Source organism: Argopecten irradians, chromosome 13 (genome assembly GCF_041381155.1).
Source record: "Argopecten irradians isolate NY chromosome 13, Ai_NY, whole genome shotgun sequence".
Lineage (NCBI taxonomy): Eukaryota > Metazoa > Mollusca > Bivalvia > Pectinida > Pectinidae > Argopecten > Argopecten irradians.
Window position 1 is genome coordinate 23,585,889 of NC_091146.1, and position 23,909 is coordinate 23,609,797.

General features: G+C 35.3%; 2 protein-coding genes across 3 annotated transcripts; one reads left to right on the forward strand and one right to left on the reverse strand.

Moving 5' to 3' along the window:
• Window positions 1–6,925: 6,925 nt before the first annotated feature.
• Window positions 6,926–8,618, reverse strand: LOC138305718 (zinc finger protein 235-like). The gene is made up of 3 exons (XM_069245999.1): window positions 8,592–8,618; window positions 8,351–8,359; window positions 6,926–8,203 (listed from the first exon to the last, which is right to left on the reverse strand). Exons 1-3 carry the CDS (start codon window positions 8,616–8,618, stop codon window positions 7,133–7,135), a joined length of 1,107 nt encoding a protein of 368 aa, XP_069102100.1. The 3' UTR covers window positions 6,926–7,132.
• Window positions 8,619–10,983: 2,365 nt separating this feature from the next.
• Window positions 10,984–23,454, forward strand: LOC138306009 (uncharacterized). Of its 2 annotated transcripts, none has more exons than XM_069246331.1 (3): window positions 10,984–11,170; window positions 15,054–15,221; window positions 21,706–23,454. In XM_069246331.1, the coding sequence occupies exons 1-3, from the start codon at window positions 11,167–11,169 to the stop codon at window positions 22,701–22,703; spliced, it is 1,170 nt and encodes a 389-aa protein (XP_069102432.1). In that variant the 5' UTR covers window positions 10,984–11,166; the 3' UTR covers window positions 22,704–23,454. The 2 variants fall into 2 exon arrangements, with proteins under 2 accessions (XP_069102432.1, XP_069102433.1); XM_069246332.1 differs by lacking the exon at window positions 10,984–11,170 and adding an exon at window positions 13,786–13,918.
• Window positions 23,455–23,909: the final 455 nt, after the last annotated feature.

The following is a 23,909-nucleotide window of genomic DNA, read 5'->3' on the forward strand; positions in this document are numbered from 1 at the left end:
GTAGAGATCTAGAATGATCTATTTCCAGAAAGTTCTGTGTGTTTATTTGTTTACTGTTTTTTGTTAGATATTTCTAGAAGTAGAAGGTTCTTCAATATTCTTGAATTAGGGTTTAGCTATATATACTCCAACTGTCCAAAGCTAATCAGAACTGTAATGAGACCTGTAATGAGACATATCAAGAATTGTACAGTGCCATATTTGATTCTATTTGGAGAGCTATTGTGACTTTATCTGTGGATTTATTCATATTGCCTGGAATTTTACAAATCATCTGTGGACATTCATTTTCCTCGTGGATTTGTGATTATTGTTAATTTGAAACCTGGAAGGATCAAGGATTATACCAGGACATTCGCATACAGATAAGTAACACTTTAAATCATCGTATTACTCTTGTACCACCACCAATTACTTTAGATATTGTAAACCATCTCTGTATAATATTGTATATATAATTAAAATTGTGTTTTGAATTTAGCTGCTGGTTTCTCATTTCTGGTATTCGTTCATGTAACAGGAATTGGGGGCTCTTGTCCGAGATCGATATTTAATTTGTGAAATCTACTTTTGAAAAATTAATTAAGAAGTGTTCAATATTTGTATACAAACTTGGAGTTTACATTTGAAACCAACAGCTAGATAAACAATGACTTCTATGCAGGTAGAACATTTTGTTAAAGCGCCATCCCTGGATGTTCTTTTGCAAGTTAGTAAGAAGGATTTACTGTTATTGGGTAAACATTTAGGCCTAACTATCAAAACTAATTTGAGGAAAGCTGAAATTAGGAATGTAATTATAAGATATTTTGTTGACAATGACAAATTTGACTCTAGTGCATTAGATAGTATAGAGGAAACAGTCAATTCAGAAATTCAAATTAGACAAATGGAACTTGAACATGAAATGAAACTAAGACAAATGGAAATAGACAAAGAGAAAGAAATGAGAGAAAGAGAAATAGAAAAGGAATTAAAAGAAAAAGAAAGAGATCATATGTTAGAGCTAGAGAAGCATAAAATTCAAGCTGAAACAGAACTTAGAATGAAAGAATTAGAACTAGCTTCTCAGGACAGTTCAAGTAATCCAACTTTTAGGGGTTTACAAGGAAACAGAGGTTTTGATGTTAGTAGAAACATAAGGTTAGTTCCTCCTTTTCAAGAGAAAGAAGTTGACAAGTATTTTCTGCATTTTGAGAAAATAGCTGATAGTATGAAATGGCCAGAAGATAAGCTTACAATGCTCTTCAGAGTGCCCTGATTGGTAAAGCTAGAGACATTTATTCTTCTTTATCTGTAGATGAGATTTCAAATTACCAAGTAGTCAAGAAAGCTATTTTGAAATCTTATGAGTTAGTTCTGGCTTACCGCCAGAAATTCCGAAACTCGAGAAAGAGAGATGAACAAACTCATGTAGAATTTGCCAGAGAAAAAGAACAATTATTTAATAGGTGGTGTGATTCTAAAGAAATTGATGAGGATTTCGGTAAATTGAGGCAATTATTGTTGATAGAGGAGTTTAAACGTTGTGTCCACATAAACATAAAAACTCATTTAGATGAGAGAAAAGTTGAAACACTCAGTGAAGCAGCTACAATGGCTGATGATTACGCTCTCACCCACAAAGCTTATTTGTTAAAAACAGTTCTCAAGACAGTACCACAGGTACTAGTAAATTTGGTCAGCCTAGGAACCCAACCTTTAGTGGCCCTTCTAACGACAAACCTAAATTAGGTGATAAGACTAAGTCTGATTCTAAAACAGATCATAGGGCAGGTGTGGGGTCTCCTTCTGGTCCTGTTTGTAATTACTGCAAGAAAGTAGGACATATTATGTCTGAATGTTATTCTCTCCAGCGTAAGGAGCAAAGGCGTAAACAGTCAGTTCCTTCTGTGTTAGCTATGTCAAAGCCTAGTCAGAAACTTAGTAATATTGTGGAAGATTCTAAAGTGTCTGTTGAGATTAAGAGCTCAGAGTCTGATAGTGTCTTGGAGAAGTACTCTCCCTTCATTTTTGAAGATTTGTTTCACTTACTAGTGATATCACCAACTTGAAACCTGTGAAGATTTTGAGAGATACTGGGGGATCTCATTCTTTGATATTAGATGTCGTAGTGCCTTTGTCTGAGGAGACCTCATCTGGCAGTAGTGTTTTGCTTCAAGGTGTAGAGTTAGGTTTTTTTAATGTGCCTCTCCATTGTGTTTATTTAAAGTCAGACTTGGTTACTGGGCCTGTCACCATTGGTGTTAGACCGGAACTTCCCATAGAGGGCGTGTCGCTCATTTTAGGCAATGACTTGGCTGGAAAGTTAGGGTAGATCCCTTAGTGTCCAGTATTCCAGATAAAACAGGTGATGCTGAGACTATTCAACAGGAATTTCCTGGTATTTTCCCTTTTTGTGCTGTAACTCATTCAATGACTAAGAAGGTTTCTGATGTTGCAGTAGTTGAGGATCATTATAGTCCAGGGTTAGGTGACACTTTCTTTGCTCGTGATATAGAGGATATCGGGGGCAAGTGTGATCTTTTGAGCAATCCTGTAGACTTTGATAGTGATGGAGTTGTTCCTAACAAGGGTACTTCTTTGTCTGACATGATGAGTAAATCATTTTTGTCCAGAGAGGAGCTTATAGTAGAACAGGAAAAAGATTCTGAAATCTCCTTACCGTGTAATCGGGCTCTGAGTGAGGAGGAGGCGGAGAAAGTCCCGGTTTGTTACTTCCGTAGGTCAGGCGTGTTGATGCACAAGTGGCGCCCCCCCCCCCTGATGTGTCTCCCGAAGAAGACTGGAAGGTTGTCAATCAAATAGTTGTCCCACCGAGGTATAGGCAAGATATTCTGAGTTTGTCTCATGACGTACCTATGGCAGGGCATTTAGGTGTGACCAAGACTTATAACAGGATCTTAGATCACTTCTTTTGGCCCAAGTTGAAACGGGATGTGGCTGATTTTTGTAGGTCTTGTCATACTTGTCAGGTGGTAGTAAAACCTAATCAGAAAATCCCTGTTGCACCTTTGCATCCCATTCCAGCATTTGAGGAACCATTTAGTAGAGTCATTATAGACTGTGTAGGTCCTCTACCCAAAACTAAGTCTGGGAATGAGTATCTTTTAACTATTATGTGTGCTTCCACACGCTTTCCTGAAGCCATTCCACTCAGAAATATTAAGGTCCCTAACATAGTCAAGGCTTTGGTTAAATTCTTTACATTGGTGGGTCTTCCAAAAGCTGTCCAATCGGACCAAGGTTCGAATTTCATGTCTGGTATTTTTCAACAAGTCATGTACCAGCTCCAGATCAAACAGTATAAGTCTAGTGCTTATCATCCAGAGTCTCAGGGTGCTTTAGAACGTTTTCATCAGACATTGAAGAATATGATGAGATCTTATTGTTTTGAAAACAAAAGTGATTGGGACGAAGGCATACACATGTTGTTGTTTGGCGTTAGAGAATCTGTACAAGAATCTCTTGGTTTCAGTCCCTTTGAACTTGTGTTTGGACACACTGTACGTGGTCCTTTGAAAATTTTGAAAGACAAAATTTTGTACGAAGATTCTAAAGTGAATCTCTTAGAGTATGTGTGTAACTTTAAGCAAAGGTTGACAAGGGCATGTGAATTGGCAAAAGAAAATTTGGCCGTTACTCAAACCAAAATGAAAACATGGTATGATAAAGATGCCCGTACAAGAAGTTTTGATCCAGGTGACAAAATTTTGGCTCTAATACCAATTCCGGGTCAGCCTTTGCAAGCTAGATATTTTGGACCTTATATTGATGAGAAAAAGGTCGATGATGTTAACTACATTGTACAAACTCCAGGGAGGCGCAAGAAAACTCAATTATGTCATGTTAATATGCTTAAGAAATATGTAGATAGAGAAGGGAGCAAGACCTCTCAACCTATTGCTACTTTGGCCTGTGTACCATCACAAAGTGAAAGTACAGCTGATATTTGTAAATTAGACTTAGATGGTGGTGTACAAGATGTAGGTTTAGACTGTGGTGTTAAGTTACGGAACTCAGATGTGCTCGCGAACTTGGACAAGAAACTATGTCATCTATCAGAAAAGGAACGCAATGAACTGAAAGATTTGATACTTGAGTATAAACATTTGTTTCCGGATACACCAGGCAAAACAGATGCTATCTATTATGATGTAGGCGATGCGCCACCTGTCAAGCAACATCCTTACCGTGACAATCCTTTGAAAGAAGAACACTTAAAGAAAGAAATTCAATACATGTTGGACAATGATATTATTGAACCAAGCAAAAGTGAATGGAGCTCTCCATGTGTTCTGGTGCCAAAGCCAGACAAGACGTACTGGTTCTGTACTGACTTCAGAAAAGTAAACTCTGTCAGTAAAACAGACTCTTATCCAATTCCTAGGATTGACTCATGTATTGACAAAGTTGGCAATGCCAAGTACATAAGCAAGTTTGACCTGTTGAAAGGATATTGGCAGGTGCCATTAACAGAAAAGAGCTAAAGAAGTGTCGGCATTTGTAACCTCATAAGGTTTGTACCAGTACAAAGTTATGCCGTTTGGTATGAAGAATGCCCCGGCAACATTTCATCGTCTTCTTAACAGCGTGATATCAAACCTTGAAGGCTGCGATGGATACATTGATGACGTCATCAACTACCACGACACGTGGGAAGACCATCTACGCGGAATTCGTGAATTCTTCGAAAGACTCACTACCATGAAATTGACTGTAAACTTATTGAAATGTGAATTTTGTCATGCAACTGTTGAATTTTTAGGCCATGTTGTAGGACAAGGTCAGGTTAAACCTGTTCAGGCCAAAGTAGAATTAATTATAGATTTTCCAACTCCTGGAGGCAAAGAGAGAGCTGATGAGATTTCTTGGTATGGCTGGATACTACAGAAAATTTTGTCAAAATTTCTCTGTTATAGCAGCTCCACTTACTGCTTTGTTAAAGAAAAATGTCAAATTTGCCTGGTCAGACGAATGTAAGTCTGCCTTTGAGAAATTGAAAGCCATACTATCAAACTCACCTGTTCTGACTGCTCCAGATTTTGATAAACAGTTTAAACTGTTTGTTTACGCCAGCGATGTAGGTGTTGGTGCTATTTTGATGCAAGAAGGTTCTGAACAAATTGACCATCCAATTTGTTATTTCTCGAAAAATTTGACAAACACCAGAGAAATTATTCCACCATTGAGAAAGAATGTTTAGCATTGATTTTGGCCTTGAACCAATTTGATGTGTATCTCTGCACTACAGTTGTGCCTGTGTTGGTCTTCACCGACCACAACCCTTTGACATTCATTGGGAAAATGAAAAACAAAAATCAAAGAATTCTCAGGTGGAGTTTGACTTTGCAAGAGTACAATCTTGACATCAAACATATCAAAGGGAAAGACAATATTCTGGCTGATGCTTTATCAAGAATTTAAATATGACTTAATATTTCAAGAAAGTTTCATTTTCAAGAATATCATCATGTATAAACAAATATGTTTGTAAACATATTGATTATAAGTAGAGATCTAGAATGATCTATTTCTAGATAGTTCTGTGTGTTTATTTGTTTACTGTTTTTGTTAGATATTTCTAGAAGTAGAAGGTTCTCCAATATTCTTGAATTAGGGTTTAGCTATATATACTCCAACTGTCCAAAGCTAATCAGAACTGTAATGAGTCCTGTAATGAGACATATCAAGAATTGTACACTGCCATATTAGATTATATTGGGAGAGCTATTATGACTTTATCTGTTGATTATTACAACACTTTGTGTGGATTTATTTATATTGCCCGAAACTTTACAAATCATCTGTGGACATTCATTTTCCTCGTGGATTTGTGATTATTGTTAATTTGAAACCTGGAAGGATAAAGGATTATACCAGGACATTCGCATACAGATAAGTAACACTTTAAATCATCGTATTACTCTTGTACCACCACCAATTACTTTAGATGTTGTAAACCATCTCTGTATAATATTGTATATATAATTAAATTGTGTTTTGAATTTAGCTGCTGGTTTCTCATTTCTGTTATTCGTTCATGTAACAGTCAACAATATTAGCCTTATATAGCATTTTAACATCATATCCATATTGGTCCTGGCTGATCCCGAGGGGCCAGAGGGCGAGGCCAAAAGGAATAAAATTTCTAAATAAAAAAATACGAATATGAATATGAATTCACAGGTTTAATGGAACCAGATATTCTTCATAGATTGAAAGGTCTTCAGTTCCTTTGCAAAAAAATGTGAATTCATGGCCCGGGGGTCTCAGATTTTCCCCTGGGGAGGGGGTCAAATCTACTATAGTTTATGTTGGAAAAACACATTTATGAACATTATTTCCTCAATTTTCAAAGGAAATTAGTCGTACTTATTTATAACTATTAGTCAAAGATAGCATTTTAACATCATATTTACATGTATATTCCCAGGAGCAGATTGGCCAAGATTCCTTTTTCTGAATTCACAGATTTGATGCAACCAAATCGTCTTCATAGATTAAAGAGTCAAATTTATGAAATCACTGACTGACTTCAAGGGCCTGATGGACCAATATGTATGTCTTTATTTCATTTTGTGTCCGAGCTCGGGTGACCGATAATATCCATGGAATTATTGTTACCTCTATATCCTAAGTCTAAACTTTTAAACTTTTCATTTTTTCCTATTGATTTTCATAACATACACAGTACAATTACATTGGACAAACTAACTTACACTACAATACAGACACTATACATTACAATGATTGCATGTGCATCACACTTGACTATATTGATATATAATGATTTCAACATACATGTATAGAAGAGGTGACAAGCAATAAACATGCAACGCAAGACCAATATCCATCTTTGTTATAATATGCATATCATAAACAAGCTGATTTTCGAACTCGTCTGAGATCTTCCCAATGTTAGTCTACATACAAAGTTTAATTAAGCTAGGTGTATATTTACTCAAGTTATCGTATTCACACAGTGCAATCATAATTATTAGTGCAAAAGGCATTAACTCCGTAAATTATTGTTGAATCAAGCTCATTTTCGACCTGTATGGCCAAACGCTTTACCACACACATCGCAATTGTAAGATGTCTCTCCTGTATGTATCTTGTCGTGTTTATATTAATAAAAGTTATTTTCATGGCCAAAACCCTTACCACAGACATCACATTTGTAAGGTTTCTCTCCTGTATGTGTCCTGAGGTGTGTCTGTAGGTTACCTGACTGACTAAACCCCTTACCACAGACATCACATTTGTAAGGTTTCTCTCCTGTATGTGTCCTGAGGTGTCTCTGTAGGTTACGTGACTCACTAAACCCCTTACCACAGACATCACATTTGTAAGGTTTCTCTCCTGTATGTGTCCTGAGATGTATCTTCACATTTTGTGACACACTAAACCCCTTACCACAGACATCACATTTGTAAGGTTTCTCTCCTGTATGTGTCCTGAGATGTATCTTCACATTTTGTGACACACTAAACCCCTTACCACAGACATCACATTTGTAAGGTTTCTCTCCTGTATGTGTCCTGAGGTGTCTCTGTAGGTTACCTGACTCACTAAACCCCTTACCACAGACATCACATTTGTAAGGTTTCTCTCCTGTATGTGTCCTGAGATGTATCTTCACATTTTGTGACACACTAAACCCCTTACCACAAACATCACATTTGTAAGGTTTCTCTCCTGTATGTGTCCTGAGATGTATCTTCACATTTTGTGACACACTAAACCCCTTACTACAGACATCACATTTGTAAGGTTTCTCTCCTGTATGTGTCCTGAGATGTATCTTCACATTTTGTGACGCACTAAAACATTTACCACAGACATCACATTTGTAAGGTTTCTCTCCTGTATGTGTCCTGAGGTGTCTCTGTAGGTTACGAGACTCACTAAACCCCTTACCACAGACATCACATTTGTAAGGTTTCTCTCCTGTATGTGTCCTGAGATGTATCTTCACATTTTGTGACACACTAAACCCCTTACCACAGACATCACATTTGTAAGGTTTCTCTCCTGTATGTGTCCTGAGATGTATCTTCACATTTTGTGACACACTAAACCCCTTACCACAGACATCACATTTGTATGGTTTCTCTCCTGTATGCAATGGAGTGTGGGAATGTATATTATATATATAATTATGAGATGACATTCTACAGATATCGCGATCAGAATTATACTATTATATTCCACCACTTGTATCCTCTCCTAGAATTAAAGGCTGTCTTGTAGTTTGGCCCTAAATGACCTTAGTTGTCGATGGGCCGCAAAACTCAAACAATCAAACCTCCCCTGATGGCATAGCAGGCCTCCAGTTTTTCTTTACCTCTTTAATCTGAAAAGAAACAAATTTTGTCATGAACCTGATGTAAAATTCTTATGTAGACAAATGGTACAGCTGCTCGACCAAATTACTACAGGGTCCTCTGTATTATCATAACATAGGGAGAGAGCAGGAGTAAATTTCTATCATGCTTACATCAGCTGTTTGCAAATTAATCATTGATCTTAAACTATGATTTTACATGAAAGATTATATATGTTATTGGAAAAGTCTTCAAAGTTACTAGATTTATGTTGGGACTTCCACACATATTTAAGCATTAAAAACTGTCTTCCTATGGTATCTATGGTCTATATAAATGCCAGAACTTTGCTGAAATTTAGCGCGCATTATGAGATGATTGTCTGCAAAGCTCTGGCATCTATATAGACCATAGATGCCATAGGACGATAGTTAATGCTTATATTAACATTATCAACGCATTTTGGGGTATCTGCATTAACATTGTTTAAGCTAGACCAGGAAAACCGTCAACGACGATTTAATCCGCAAGATGGAACAGCCATTTTGACGGTGATCAGTTGACGTCACCATGTCAACATTAGTGACGTCATAATGGTCACGTTTTGGATGTCAGTTATACTCTCATATACTTCACTTTTCCTTGGTTAGTTTATATAGTAGAAGTGATAAGTAGATGTAAATATTAGCATGTATTGTTCATTGTTATGTGGTTACCTGCAAATGTAGTTAAAACTTTAAACTTTTTTTTATTAGGTCACCTGAGACGAAGTTTTAAGTGACCTATTCTAATCGCCTTTTGTCCGTCGTCGTCCGTCGTCCGTCGTGCGTCGTGCGTCGTATGTCCGTAAACAATTTACATTTTCGACTTCTTCTCCAAAACTGCTGAAGCAATTTCAATGAAATTTTGCACAAACCTTCTAAGGCATAAGGCCAATCAAAATTGTGAATTATATGGTCCCCACCCCCAGGGGGCTGTGGGAGGGGCCAAAAAGGGTAAAATTGAGTAAAATTTCAAACATCTTCTTCTCTACTCACAGATGTGGTAGAATCAAATACTCTTCATAGATAGAAAGGTCTTAAGGTCCTTTTATAATTTTATAATTATTACTTTTATAATCAAAGATACTTCCAGTGCTGCAACTTTATAAAAAGTGGTAAAATTAGAAAGTTTTTATTAAAAGGCAGCACTAAATTCTTGAGTTTTAACCTTGCTTTGTTTCTTACAGTCAAAACCACGATTACAATGCTACAAGTGGTCACGTTTGGTCACCCTAAATGACATTTCGTACAATCATGTGTAAAATGACATTTCGTCCAGTATAGATATACATTTAGAATAGCACATCGACCAAAAATAATGGCCGGAACCGGAGTCTGAGATCGTTAAATCCCGACTTTTAATTTCTTTTCCATAGGAAGTGGAAGGGGACAAATTCAGTCGGGAAATATCCCTTAAAAGACATTTTTTAATTATTTGTTTTTGCTTAAAGATGTATGGTCTATAACTTTCGCTCTTTTGTCATAGTTGAAAATGTTTAAGTGTTATTACATATTTTTCTCCGTCTGCACTGAGTTATAATCTTTTTAATTTTACCACTTTTTATAAAGTTGCAGCACTTGAAGATATCTATTAATTATAAAAAGTAAAAAATCTTTTTAAACGTGTACACGTGAAAAATAGGCTCGAAAGATGCCGAATCATTCCATTCCGATCTCTTCGCGGACGATCGTCTCGACAATCTCGAAGTAAAACGGAGGGTTGTGAAACCAAGAGAAAACATCAACAATTATTTCATAAACAACAAAACATTGTGGTCGACCTCATCAGACTCTATCTACAAAGAAAATAAATGGCTCGCACAATACTAAGATGTGATCCACACAATAATTTTACGGTAATGTGGTAAATTGGATAGTAGTCAAAATACTCTATCTGTGGGACATATACCTAGACATTGATTTGCTCATATAATTGCCAGAAGGAACAACGTAAACAAACACATGTGGCGACTTACGTCTAGTCTATTCCTGGACTCACCACTTGCAGTGTCGTGTCGAACGACAGGTCACGTGATTTTGAATATTGTTTTTTACGAGATTCGGCATCCGAATGTCACTGAACAAGGCGGAGATTGAAGGGCGCTTTAATCTAAAACCCAGGAATGTAATAATCCTAAGATTTCGGCTCTCTTATAAGCAGACATATGCTTTTGGTGAGCTAAATCAATCAAGTTTATATTACAATGTCTTGAAATAACAAATGTATTAAGTTACATATGCGGTTACAGTGTGAAAATAGCATGCAATTACAAAACTTGAAATGAAGTCCCGAGTACATGAAAAAATCGGCAGAAACGAACCAGATACACTTCACAAATGGACAGTATCAAACTACAAACAGCCGGCTTTCAAAAAATTGTTAGTAATTAATCAAGTTCCTCTCTAGGTGTAGTCCGATTTCACTGGAAAATACACGACCACTTTCCTACAAGCATTTTCACTAAAATATTTTTTTTACCATTTTATACCGTACAGTTGTAAATGGGTCCTTGAGCAAGAGTATTGTTGGTGAACTTTGTGTGTATTTCTTAAATTAGACACTTCCTTTGTGTGAATTGTGTATATAAGGCCTTGAGTACTATATATTATCTTGCTCATTATGGACCGCATATTTCCTATCCCTTCTTCCTTCCTGGTCCTTCCACGCGCGAGGCCACGTCTTCATCCGGACACAACACGCCTATTAATGGTGTATATCGCGTGGATACATTAATTCCAATTTCAGCGTTCATGGTTTAACGATTTTGAAACGGCGGCCCACCAAGATAAAATCAATGGGTAAGTAATATAATAATATTATGTTTCTGATTTATAGACGCTGGGACCAGTGCATCGTCGATACTCCAGGAGTTCCGATCACTTACGATCTCTACACCCCTGGACTATCTCGTAGTGAAACTGGAGGCAACATAACAGGTAATTTAGTCCTTTGACGCACGCAAAAGAACGGTATAACGGTACACTGTGGTTGGCCGTGTGGCTTTGAAGTTAATCGTAAAGGAGTTTTTTTCAGGCCTGTGATTCGTTCAAATGTTTTACGCTGACCTGCCTTCAGTTTTACTATGATATAGTCCAGGGTGTAGAGATTGTAAGTGATCGGAACCCCTGCAGTATCGAGGATGGGACCGATGTAGCGGTTGTTATGTATATAAATAAGGATGATGTTATCGTGGCTGGTTGGTTGTAGTTGTTTTTGTTTTAACCTCTTTCCGAGACTTGTAACCAGTTATCATAAGTTAAACAGGTATAGTGTTTTACAGGGGTGATACGGAAATATATTGAGTCCATGAACATATCTGTATTGGGCTCACAGGACCTGGCACGAATTTCTAACCAACAGTATTTACATACATATAAATGTATTATAAATACTATAATATATATACATATATATGTATATATAATATTATTGGTTAGAAATTCGTGCCAGGTCCCTGTGATTGGACTCGGTACCGAAGGTTTCTGATTCATAGACAACATCGTCCAGCAGACGACGAGTGTAAGTAGATATCACCAGGTATCAGGGACCTGGAAACTTGTTCATCTCTACTTTCACTTTGGCATGTCTTAACATTTTATACGTTATATCGCTACACATTAAAATTCTATAAGACTTAAAGGGCCACTACCTTTCCGAAACGGCTTTTAATTTTTAAAATAGGAATGTGAAACGAGATCAATAATTTTGTAGAGTCGCAGAAGTAATTAACTTTACGTTTACTAGCACACTTAACATCACTTTCAGAACTTTTTAATTAGAATAAATAAAATGTTAATTTTCATAACGCGGGTCGTTTTATGTTTCCCGCCGTCGTCCTAAATGCCGCGCGGTAGTTGACTATCACTGCGCCAGACGGCAAAACAGCGAAATGAATTTTCACTGTTATCGTACATTAGACAGGAAATCTTGCATATGTTTGGTGTTGTAACCTCATCTTAAGCCACCGATATATATCTTCTTTTGTTATTAATGTTTTTAAGAAACCTATAAATTTTGCTCCGGAAAGGTAGTGGCCCTTTAATGGACTTCTTGGTTTCTAGAAATGCTCCCGTAAACATGTTGTACATCTATCACGAGCATTTGCAGACTAAAATAATCTGACAGCATATCTTGGTAATGTTACTTCAGAGATTAACAAGACATCTATAATAAAACAATTATTAAAACAAAAATGCATTCAGACGATTACTAATTCCCGGATACCTGTGCGCATTACAACAGGTTTTTTTTTTACACTATCAGAGCTATAGATTTTCTCAAGTCTTTTAAGGAAGTTTTAATCATATACCTACATATACAAAATTTCTACGAAAATAAGATAGCTTTACAGTTAAGTATTCATTTCCACTACAGGGGACTGTCACAGTATACAACATGGGAGTGGGAGGTCTGTGTGTTTTACTATCATAATACACAATAATGTAATAAGATACTTCTCGTATACTGTGACCACTCCCTGTTTTTTCTCCAAACAGATTAATATTGTTATCTTTACAAAATTACTATATATGTGCAATATACATATACACTCATTTTAACAGAACATTCCTAAAATATGAAGCTCCCAAAAATAAAAATTCACAAATCTATCCGAAGTACCACTGATCACGACCACATTCCTATTACAGGCAGTATTAATTTCCTTTTTCTATATCTTGAACTATTAATTGGTCATTATTCTGCTCTTGACAGGTAACGCGCACGACACTCGCAGTAAACTCTCTAGGTTTTATTTTATGTTTAAGATTCTTACACTTTTGCGAGGACTTTTTAAATCTCTAACTCTTTTTTATTGTCTAAACGAATCGTTCGTATTGTGATACAGTCATTTTATCCAATTTCTTTCATTCATGTAAGTATTGATGTCTAATTCTGGAGGTAGGGTCGGAAGCAACTCTGACAACGCCTTGTAAATTAATACGGTCATTTAATATAATTTCTTCCGTAGGCGTATCTCTACAAAAAATGTTTAATTCTTGTGGTAGGGTCGGAAGAAACTCTGACAACGCCTTGTGATACAGTCATTTGATATATTTTTCTTCCAAATGTGTATCTGTAAGAATGTCTAATTAGATGAAGCTCGAACTAATATTTACCTGTTTTAAGTTACCTGGGGTCATTTGTCCATATCGCTATAATACATGTATGGATGTATGTAAATACATCGTTAACAATTTACAGAGAAATAACAACAGAAATCTACAATGATTAGCCAAGCTCCATTTTGTTATCTCTACTAATATTATATACTGGCTAATGGTCTATTGATCCTCAATCCTAACCCCCCGCGAAGATTTGACCCGTTCATGCCAGAGATCACCCTGTAATCTCCACACATCATTGTACTGACAGCGAAAGTGACGTCATGAAGATCGATAAGTTATCAATGCACCACACACACATACGCGCGCACTACACACAAACATAACCACCCTAGCCTCAGCAGCCGACCCGCGTCCACATGGAAACCCGACGTATTTCGAGATGTAATATCATATAAAACGTCATTTCTTGAAAATTTTAAGGTAGGTGAATTTATTTCATGGGAATCATCTCAGATTTAGTCCGAGTTTCACCTAACCCTATTACCGGGTACAGACATTCCGACATATTAACACCATATAATGTGCTGATGTAACATATTCGTGGGAGTTCCTGGAAACCATGATCGATACATTGAGGCAGTACATGTAAAGAGCATCAGACAAAACCATCGACAAGGCACTAATCATACAGACACCGGGTGTATTAGGGTGTACATGTGGTATGGTATGCTGTTTCATGTCTGGGTTTTACTCAATAAATGTTTCTCATACAATCATAACCTTATGTGTTAGATATGTTCATCATATGTTGTATCATATTGTTATGTTTGTTAATGGCTTATAGGTGGGGCGCTAAATGTATAGGCCGTACCTTTACCCTAAAGAATACAAGTAAAAAATGTGTTAAATTGAGCCATATTGCTCCAATACCTCGTTGCGTCATTCTATCCGAGTAAACATGTACAGAGCTTGATGTCCTTCATACAGATGTAAACAGTTATAGGGTTAAATCATTTCGAACAGAAGTGAACTAATTTGAATTATTGAAATGCAGAGATCTAGAGATAAAGCATATTTCAATAACAGTGTTTCATAACTATATTTTGTAACCCAATGTAATTAAAATTAGAAGTGAAATTCTGCTCCACTACACCACTAGCCTCGGTTATAACTGGAACAAAGACGTTAAGCCCCATCAATCAATCTAAGCTCCACTACGATACACTCCAATTCACTTAGATTGAGAATTAACTCTATTTGTAGTAGAGCACAATGTGATTAAACAGTGACTAACAGATAGTGATTAACAGGACTCGCATAGACGGGTCCCATTTGACTCATTGATTGATTAATAACACATAACGTCCTTGTTTCGGATATAATCGAGCCTAGGACATTCTCACGACTTTCAGGTTTTCTTCTGGGCTCACGATATTTTTGAGAAACTACTAACTACTTTGCACATCAAAAATAATTTTGTACTTGGACTAAAATTGATTGTTTTTTTTTTCTTTTGAAATAATCTAAGTTTTAAATTCAAGTAATTTTTTTTTTGTATCTCGAAATAATTTTTAGGCCAAAATTATTGAAAACGTTTCTTTCTTTTTAATTTCAGCGCGAGCCATTGCTATGGCAGCATTTACCCCTGTATTCCTTACCAAGACGCCGGGAATGCGTAAAGAGATCGTCGATCCTCTTACCCCAGAGGAAATTGAAGAACGACAAATCAACTTCCGGAGGAGGTTCATAGCAAAATTTTTTGCGAAGCATAGGAAGTACAAAGGTAAATATGAGTTTAAATCTCAATAAATACGTCTTGCTTGTAACGAGCATTTTCATTGGATTAAAAAAATATGTTATCACACCATAATGTAAAAATGACGTCGTTGGTTACGATGTTGTACAATATCAACATGACACATTATGCTGTTTGACACCTAAAGCCCATTTCTGGAATGCCAGATACAATAACGGTATCACGCACATCTGGAATGTCAAATAAAACAACACATTTCCGGAATTTTTTAATAAAACAATACATTTCCGGAGTGTCACATAAAACAACACATGTCCGTAATGTCAAATAAAACAACACATTTCGGAATGTCAAATAAAAAAACACATTCCGGAATGTCAAATAAAACAACACATTTCGGAATGTCAAATAAAACAACACATGTCCGTAATGTCAAATAAAACAACACATTTCCGGAATGTCAAATAAAACAAATACATTTCGGAATGCCAAATAAAACAACACATTTCTGGAATGTCAAATAAAACAATACATTTTCGGAATGTCAAATAAAAACAACACATTTCCGGAATGTTAAAAAAACAATCATTTCTGGAATGTCAAATAAAACGACACAGTCCGTAATGTCAAATAAAACAACACATTTCTGGAATGTCAAATAAAAACAACATCATTTCTGGAATGTCAAATAAAATAACACACATTTCCAGAAATGTCAAATAAAACAATACATTTCTGGAATGTCAAATAAAATAAACACATTTCCGGAATGTCAAATAAAACAATTCATTTTCGGAATGTCAAATAAATCAATACATTTCCGAAATGTCAAATAAAACAACTCATTTCCGGAATATCCAATAAAACAATACATTTCCGGAATGTCAAATAAAACAACACATTTCTGGAATGTCAAATAAAAATCACATTTCGGAATTCAAATAAAACAACACATTTCCGGAATGTCAAATAAAACAATTACATTTCCGGAATGTCAAATAAACAATACATTCCGGAATGTCAAATAAAACAACACATTTTGGAATGTCAAATAAACAACACATTTCGGAATGTCAAATAAAACAACACATTCCGAATTAAAACAACACATTCCGGAATGTCAAATAAAAACAACACATTTCTGGAATGTCAAATAAAACAACTCATTTCCGGAATATCCAATAAAACAATACATTTCTGGAATGTCGAATAAAACAAGACATTTCCGGAATGTCAAATAAAACGGCACACATTTCCGGAATGTCAAATAAAACAACACATTTCCTGGGAATGTCAAATAAAACAAACACATGTTCGTAAATGTCAAATAAAACAACACATTTCCGTAATGTCAAATAAAACAACACATGTCCGGAATGTCAAAATAAAACAACACATTTCCGGAATGTCAAATAAAACAACACATGTCCGGAATGTTAAATAAAACATACATGTCCGGAATGTCAAATAAAAAATAACAACACAATCCGGAATGTCAAATAAAACAACACATTTCCGGAATGTCAAATAAAACAACACATGTCCGGAATGTCAAATTAAACAACACATTTCCGGAAATTCAAATAAAACAATCATGGAATGTCAAATAAAACAACATCATTTCTAGGAATGTCAAATAAAACAACACATTTCCGGAATGTCAAGTAAAACAACATATTTCCGGAATGTCAAATAATCAATATATTTCCGAAATGTCAAATAAAACAACTCATTTCCGGAATGTCAAATAAACAACACATTTCCGGAATGTCAAATAAAAAACAACACATTTCTGGAATGTCAAATAAAACAACAGATTTCTGGAATGCCAAATAAAATAACACATTTCCGGAATGCTAAATAAAACAATTCATTTCCGGAATGTCAAATAAACAATACATTTTCCGAAATGTCAAATAAAACAATTCATTTCCGGAATGTCAAATAAACAACAACATGTCCGGAATGTCAAATAAAACAACACATTACATTTCCGGAATGTCAAATAAAACAACACATGTCCGTCAATGTCAAAAAAAAAAAAACACATTTCTGGAATGTTAAAATAAAACAACACATTTCCGGAATGTCAAATAAAAACAACACATTTCCTGGAATGTCAAATAAAAACAACACATTTCGTAATGTCAAAATAAAACAATACATTTCCGGAATGTCAAATAAAACAACACATGTCCGGAATGTCAAATAAAACAACACATTTTCTGGAATGTCAAATAAAACAACACCTGTGTCCGGTATGTCAAATAAAACAACACATTTCCGGAATGTCAAATAAAACAACACATTATGATCCGGAATTTCAAAATAAAACAACACATTTCCGGAATGTCAAATAAAAAAATCACATGTCCGGAATGTCAAATAAAAACAACACATGTCCGGAATGTCAAATAAAAACAACACATTTATGATTTCAGGTATGTCAAAAAAAACATCACATGTCCGAATGTCAAAAAACAACAACACATTGTCCGGAATGTAAAATAAATATCAACACATTTCCGGAATGTCAAATAAAACAACAAATATCCGGAATTTATAAAAACTAACACATATCCGTACTTGTTCCAAATAAAACAACACATTTCCGGAATAATGTCAAATAAAACAAAATGTCCGGATATGTCTAAATAAACACACATTTCCGAAATGTCAAAATAAAACACACATTCAGGAATGTCAAAAAAAAACACATTTCTGGAATGTCAAAAAAAAAAACATTTTCTGGAATGTCAAATAAAACAACACATTTCTGGAATGTCAAATAAAAAAACAACTTTCCGGAATATCAAATTAAAACAATTCATTTCCGGAATGTCAAATAAAACAATACACAATGTCAAAATAAAAACATCTCATTTCCGGGATATCACAAATTTAAAACAATTAATTTCCGGAATGCAAATAAAAACCAAACACATTTCCTGGCATGTCAAAAAACAAACAAAAAATGTTCCGATGCATTAATTTAATCATACACTTGTTCGGAATGTTTAATAAAATACTACATGCTCCGGGGAATATCTACCTTAAAACATCACATGTGCCGCAATTGTCAAATAAAATCAACACATTTCCCACATGTCCGGAATGATAAAATAAAACAACACATTTCCGGAATGTCAACATTAGAACAACAATATCCGGAATATCAAATAAAACAACGATATTATCGTAATGCAAATAAAACATCCTATGTCGGAATGTCAAAATATAATCAAACACATGTCCGGGGTGTCAAATAAAACAACATTTTCGGAAAGTTAAATAAAACAACATATGTCCGTATATTGTCAAATAAAAAAACAACAATTTCCGGAATTTCAAATAATACAACACACAGTTCGTAAATGCAAAATAAACCATCACATTTCCGGAATGTCAAAGAAAACAAAACATGTCCGGAATGTCAAATAAAACAACACATGTCCGGAATGTCAAATAAAAGAACACATTATGATTTCTGGAATGTCAAAAAAAAATCATCACATGTCCGGAATCCAAAAAAAACAAAACAACACTTGTCCGGAATGATAAAATAAACAACACATTTCCGGAAGTCAAATAAAACAACAAATATCGGGGAATATCAAATAAAATAACACATTTCCGGAATATCAAATAAAACATCACATGTCCGAATCCAAAAAAACAACACATTTCCGGAATGTCAAATAAAAGTCACATTCAAATCCGGAACATGTCAAGTAATAACGACACGTTTATGGAATGTCCAAAAAAAAAGCCAACGGACATATCTGAAATGTCAAATAAATCAACACCATTTATGAATGTCAATAAAATAAACAATCTTTTGAATTGTCAAATAAAACAAATAAAACAACACATGTCCGGAATGTCAAAATTAAAACAAACATTTCCGGAATGTCAAATAAAACAATACATGGAATGTCAAATAAAACAACCATCTTTGATTTGGAATGTCAAATTAAAACAAAACGGAATCACGGAATGTGCAAAAAATAAATCAACACATTTCCATGAAACAAAAATAAAACACATGTTGGAATTCAAATTCCCTAGTTGTCCCCAAATAAAACAAAAATTTCCGGAATGTCAAATAAAAAACACATTTTGTTTATCGATAAAACTTCAACTAACATGTCCGGAATGCCTCTTAAAAAAAAAAAAAAACAAAATTACACATTGGATAATGTCAAATAAATTGTCCGGAATGTCAAATTCCGTAGAACAAAAAACAACAATCCGTAATGTCAAAACAAATAAAAACAACACACATGAATGTCAAATAAAACAACACATGTCCGGAATGTCAAATAAAACAATCACTTATTCCGTGAATGTCAAAAAAAAACACATGTCCGGAATGTCAAATAAAACAACACATTGTTAATGTAAAAACAAACACATTATGATTTCGGAATGTCAAATAAAAACAAATGTCCGGAATGTCAAAAAAAATGTAAAAAATTTCCGGAAAATGTCAAATAAAAACAACACATCGCAATGCAAATAAAAAAAACCGGAATGTCAAATAAAACAACACTTTCCGGAATGTAAAAAAAATAAAAAAATCACATTTCCGGAATTAACCACAATCGTCACCTAATAAATAAAAAACACGTGTCGGAATTCAAATAAAACAACACATTTGTCGGGACCATGTCTGGAATGTCAAATAATCAACAACACACTAAGGTAGATTGAGAAGAATTCAAATAAAACAACACATCCGCCCAATGTCAATTTCGGATCGAAAACAATGTCAAAAAACAAAAATGCACCGTATGTCTAAAATGTCAAAATTCGAATAAAATGTCAAAAAAAACAACACACTATATGAGAAATGTGAGAAATAAAACAACATCATTTCGTAATGGCAAATAAAAAATCACCCATCTTCCGGATTTTGTCAAATAAAAATAACAACACTTTTATGTCAAATACAAAATCACACATCTTGGAATGTCAATGTCAATGTGTTTTCAAACAACACATCTCCGGATTGTCAAAAAAACAACACTAAAATAACAACAACACCTTTCAAATAAAAAAAACAGTTTCAAATAAAACATACGGGAATGTCAAATAAAAAATCACATGGGATCACCATGTCAGGACTATTTTCATGAAATGTTTCAGCCAAAAAACACATGTCGAAATGTTTTTCAAATTTCAACCGAAAATATAACAACACTGGGAATCATGTCCAAAAATTTCAACAATGTTCAGCCAAATCACACCGGTAGAATGAGAAGAAGTTTAAAATAAAACAAGAACACGTTTCCGGAATGTCAAATAAAAAAACACCATTCCGGAAAAAAAAACAAAACCGTTGAGAAGAAGTAGAATGGCTGGCTGTGGTCAAACAAAATAATTTCACTTTGGAATGTTAAAATGCAAGTTTCAAACATTCCGGAAAAAATGAAAAAACATAATGTGTTTCCGGGAATGTTCATCAAACATCATGACCCTGTCCGATTACATGCAAAAAATAAAACTTTAAAAAACAACAGACATGTCTGCCAATCTGGAAAACAACGAAAACACATACTTTGTCTATAAATAAAACAACACACATTCCGCAATGTTAAAAAGTTCACATATTTCCGGAATTCAAAAAAACGGCTGTGGCGAGGGCCATGATTTCGGAATGTCAAATAAAAAAACACTTTGTATCCGGAATGTCAGGATCAAAAACAAGCCAATTCGGTAAAGTTCAAAAAAAAAAAAACCATCTTGGATTTCGCCAATGACCCAAAAAAACAACACCCGGAATGTCAAAACCGGTAAACAAGAACAAAAAATACCAAAAAAAATCAACACGTTTATTTGGATTTTACAATATGTAAAAACATAATTAGAATGAAATGAAGTCAAAAAAACTAAATTGAAGGATCCAAAAAAATAAACATTCTGGACGCACCCTTTCATGCAAGTAAAATCAACACGTTTACAAGATGGCCTGTGGCGGCCATCTTGGAATGTTTTAAAGCAAAAAATAAACTACCTGTTGAAATCTGCTCCCGATTAATTATACAGTAGGTACATATCTGGGATGACACGTTGTTTTTGTGTTTTGGGTTAATATGATGTAAACAGAGTAAAGGTCCTATAATTATATAAATGAGTCTTATCGACAGTGACACCTATCCTCTATTAACGTGTTATACACTTCACACACACGGGAGGCCTGTTAAAATAATAAGGCAAAAAAAAAAAAAAAAAAAAAAAACGTGTCTGTTTAGGGTTACCCGACCGACCCTAATTTTTTTACGCCCGAACCCTAATTTTTACCACTTTTTAACGAAAAATAAATTAAAAGTCGGGATTTCGATCTCAGACTCCGTTTCCGGCCATTATTTTAGAGTGAAAGACACAAACACCTACCCTACATACCCTACCTACAGACCCTATTTTTTGCCAATGTAACCCTCAACTTTTTTGGCCTGAACCAAATCAAACCAAACTATACACTACTGATGACGTCACTTGTTCCCTACAGGTATACTGAGAGAGTTCGGCATCAACATACAGCCAGGACACAGCGACTACTCCATCTGCTTCGATAAAACGTTTGAAGAGGAGATACAGATGGTCGTCAGTGAGAGCCGAGAAGATTTCACCAAGTCGTGTCGTAAAAGTGGACACTACAGCATAAGAGGGCTTTTCCGGCAGATTTTTCACGCAGTGCGCAGGACAAAAGCATCCCGGATCATGTATAAGTTACAGGAGATATCCGAGAGCGACATAAAAGAAACATTAGAAGCTGTATCCGTAGAACTCTCTATCGGCTACGAATACCAAATCGCAATGTTATCGGACGAGAGGGATGTATACAAAATGGCGGACTACGCAGTTTTATGTGTCTTTTCGTACTTTAAATCGGCCGAATCTTCGTTTGAAACACCCAATATATTACAAGCGGTGTTGGAAAGTGCTCCAAAAAGCAAAGGGGAAGGAGAAACAGTTATAAAGACGCGAATAGTGAAATCTGATTCACTGAAACGAAAACATTTTCAGAAATGGAGAATTCAGGAAATATTCAAACAACCAGGACTAAGGGTCAAGGAAGATGGTTCAGAAGAGCGTTATGCATATTTTGGATGTTTCACTCCTTTCGGTTGCTTGTGCAGGCCTAACAAATACGGTTATCGGGCTGCGCTCCACGTATGGGATGATGACTTACGGTGTTATCGAATGTTAGATAACGACCGGATATCATGTCATAGTTCACACGGGAAACAAATTCAGAGGAACGTAGAAGATATACACCAACAATACAAACCGACATCTTGTTGTTGTCACGTGACAGGAAATACGGAAAATCATGGTAACTGCTCAAACGATAGCCCAAAGGAGTCCGCACCAGTTAATGGTCAAATAATCTGTGATGATGAATGTGCGGATGGCGATACTGACATTGAAGAACCACAAATCACAAACAACTCAATTACAACAGTTAAAGTAGAAGCTACCGATGTTATCCAACACATCCAATGAACCTTGTGACAAGTGCCCCAGACCAGTTGTAAAACAAACAAATGATCAAAGCAAATAATGCAATGTGATTGTTTCAGCAGTTATTTCCTTGAGCTCGAAAACAAATACAGTTGTAAGAATTTGTCCCAACGATGAATTGATATTTTTGCGAAAACTTAAGCATTATCCCAATTGCCTTTCTCACAATAGCTTAATCTGTTCAATAAAATTTCTTTATTTTTATCCGACGTGTTAATAAAGCGTCAATATCAATAATTTTTGCAGTTGTTAAGTATTCCACGGTTCGAGGAAACTACGTCACATTCATGGTTTCCGTTGCAATTCAAATGGCGGCAAATTGTTCTCTTTAAGGTAGAAGATGGCAACCATATACGTGACGTAGTTTCCCCACCGTGGATACAGATTGCTTGAAGAGATCAACTTTTGCGTGAAGCTATAGATTGTAACGTCATTTTTTGTGAGCAAATTTAACGTCATGCATTTCGGAGAAAAACGAAGTATTGTAATGATAGAGTAATGCCGTCACAATCGATGCCTATTCGAAAGGGAGATAACTCTGGTAATATGCAAAGACGGATACATTTTTTTTCTATTATTAACAATAGATGGTATGTTTTTCTATTCCATTTATCACTCGACATATAAATTGTAAAATGTTTGACTTTAGTAAACACATTTTATAACAATAGGATATCCACCTCTGATTTCCCATTATTACCACACATTTAAATAATAAAATGTTGCCTCCATGGCGTCGTGTAGAGGTCTGGTTTTTCAGTGCCGTTTCTACTTCTGCATTGACAGAAAATATGTCACTTGCACAATATGTAAGTGAATAAGGGATTGGAAGGTGTTTTTTATGCTCAATCTGTCACAACACGAATATATACCGCAGTCTCCCAAAACACACACTTCACACACGCTACACACCACACACATGAGAGGTCGTACTTAATGATATGAGTTTAGGTAATTGTCATATGGGTCTCAGTATAGCCCTTCGGTCGTTAGTACAACAGCAGATGGTCTAGATAATCCCAGTTTCACAGACTCGACAGTTCTGCGGTAAAGATCCAGAATTGCATTATCATTAAAGTGTGTTGCCATGGGGATTTTCCCCTTACTGATTAGGATTGAGTTATATTAGGACGTACATAAACTATTTTTAGTTACAATCGGTAGTAACTTGCTTGCTGTATGAATGAC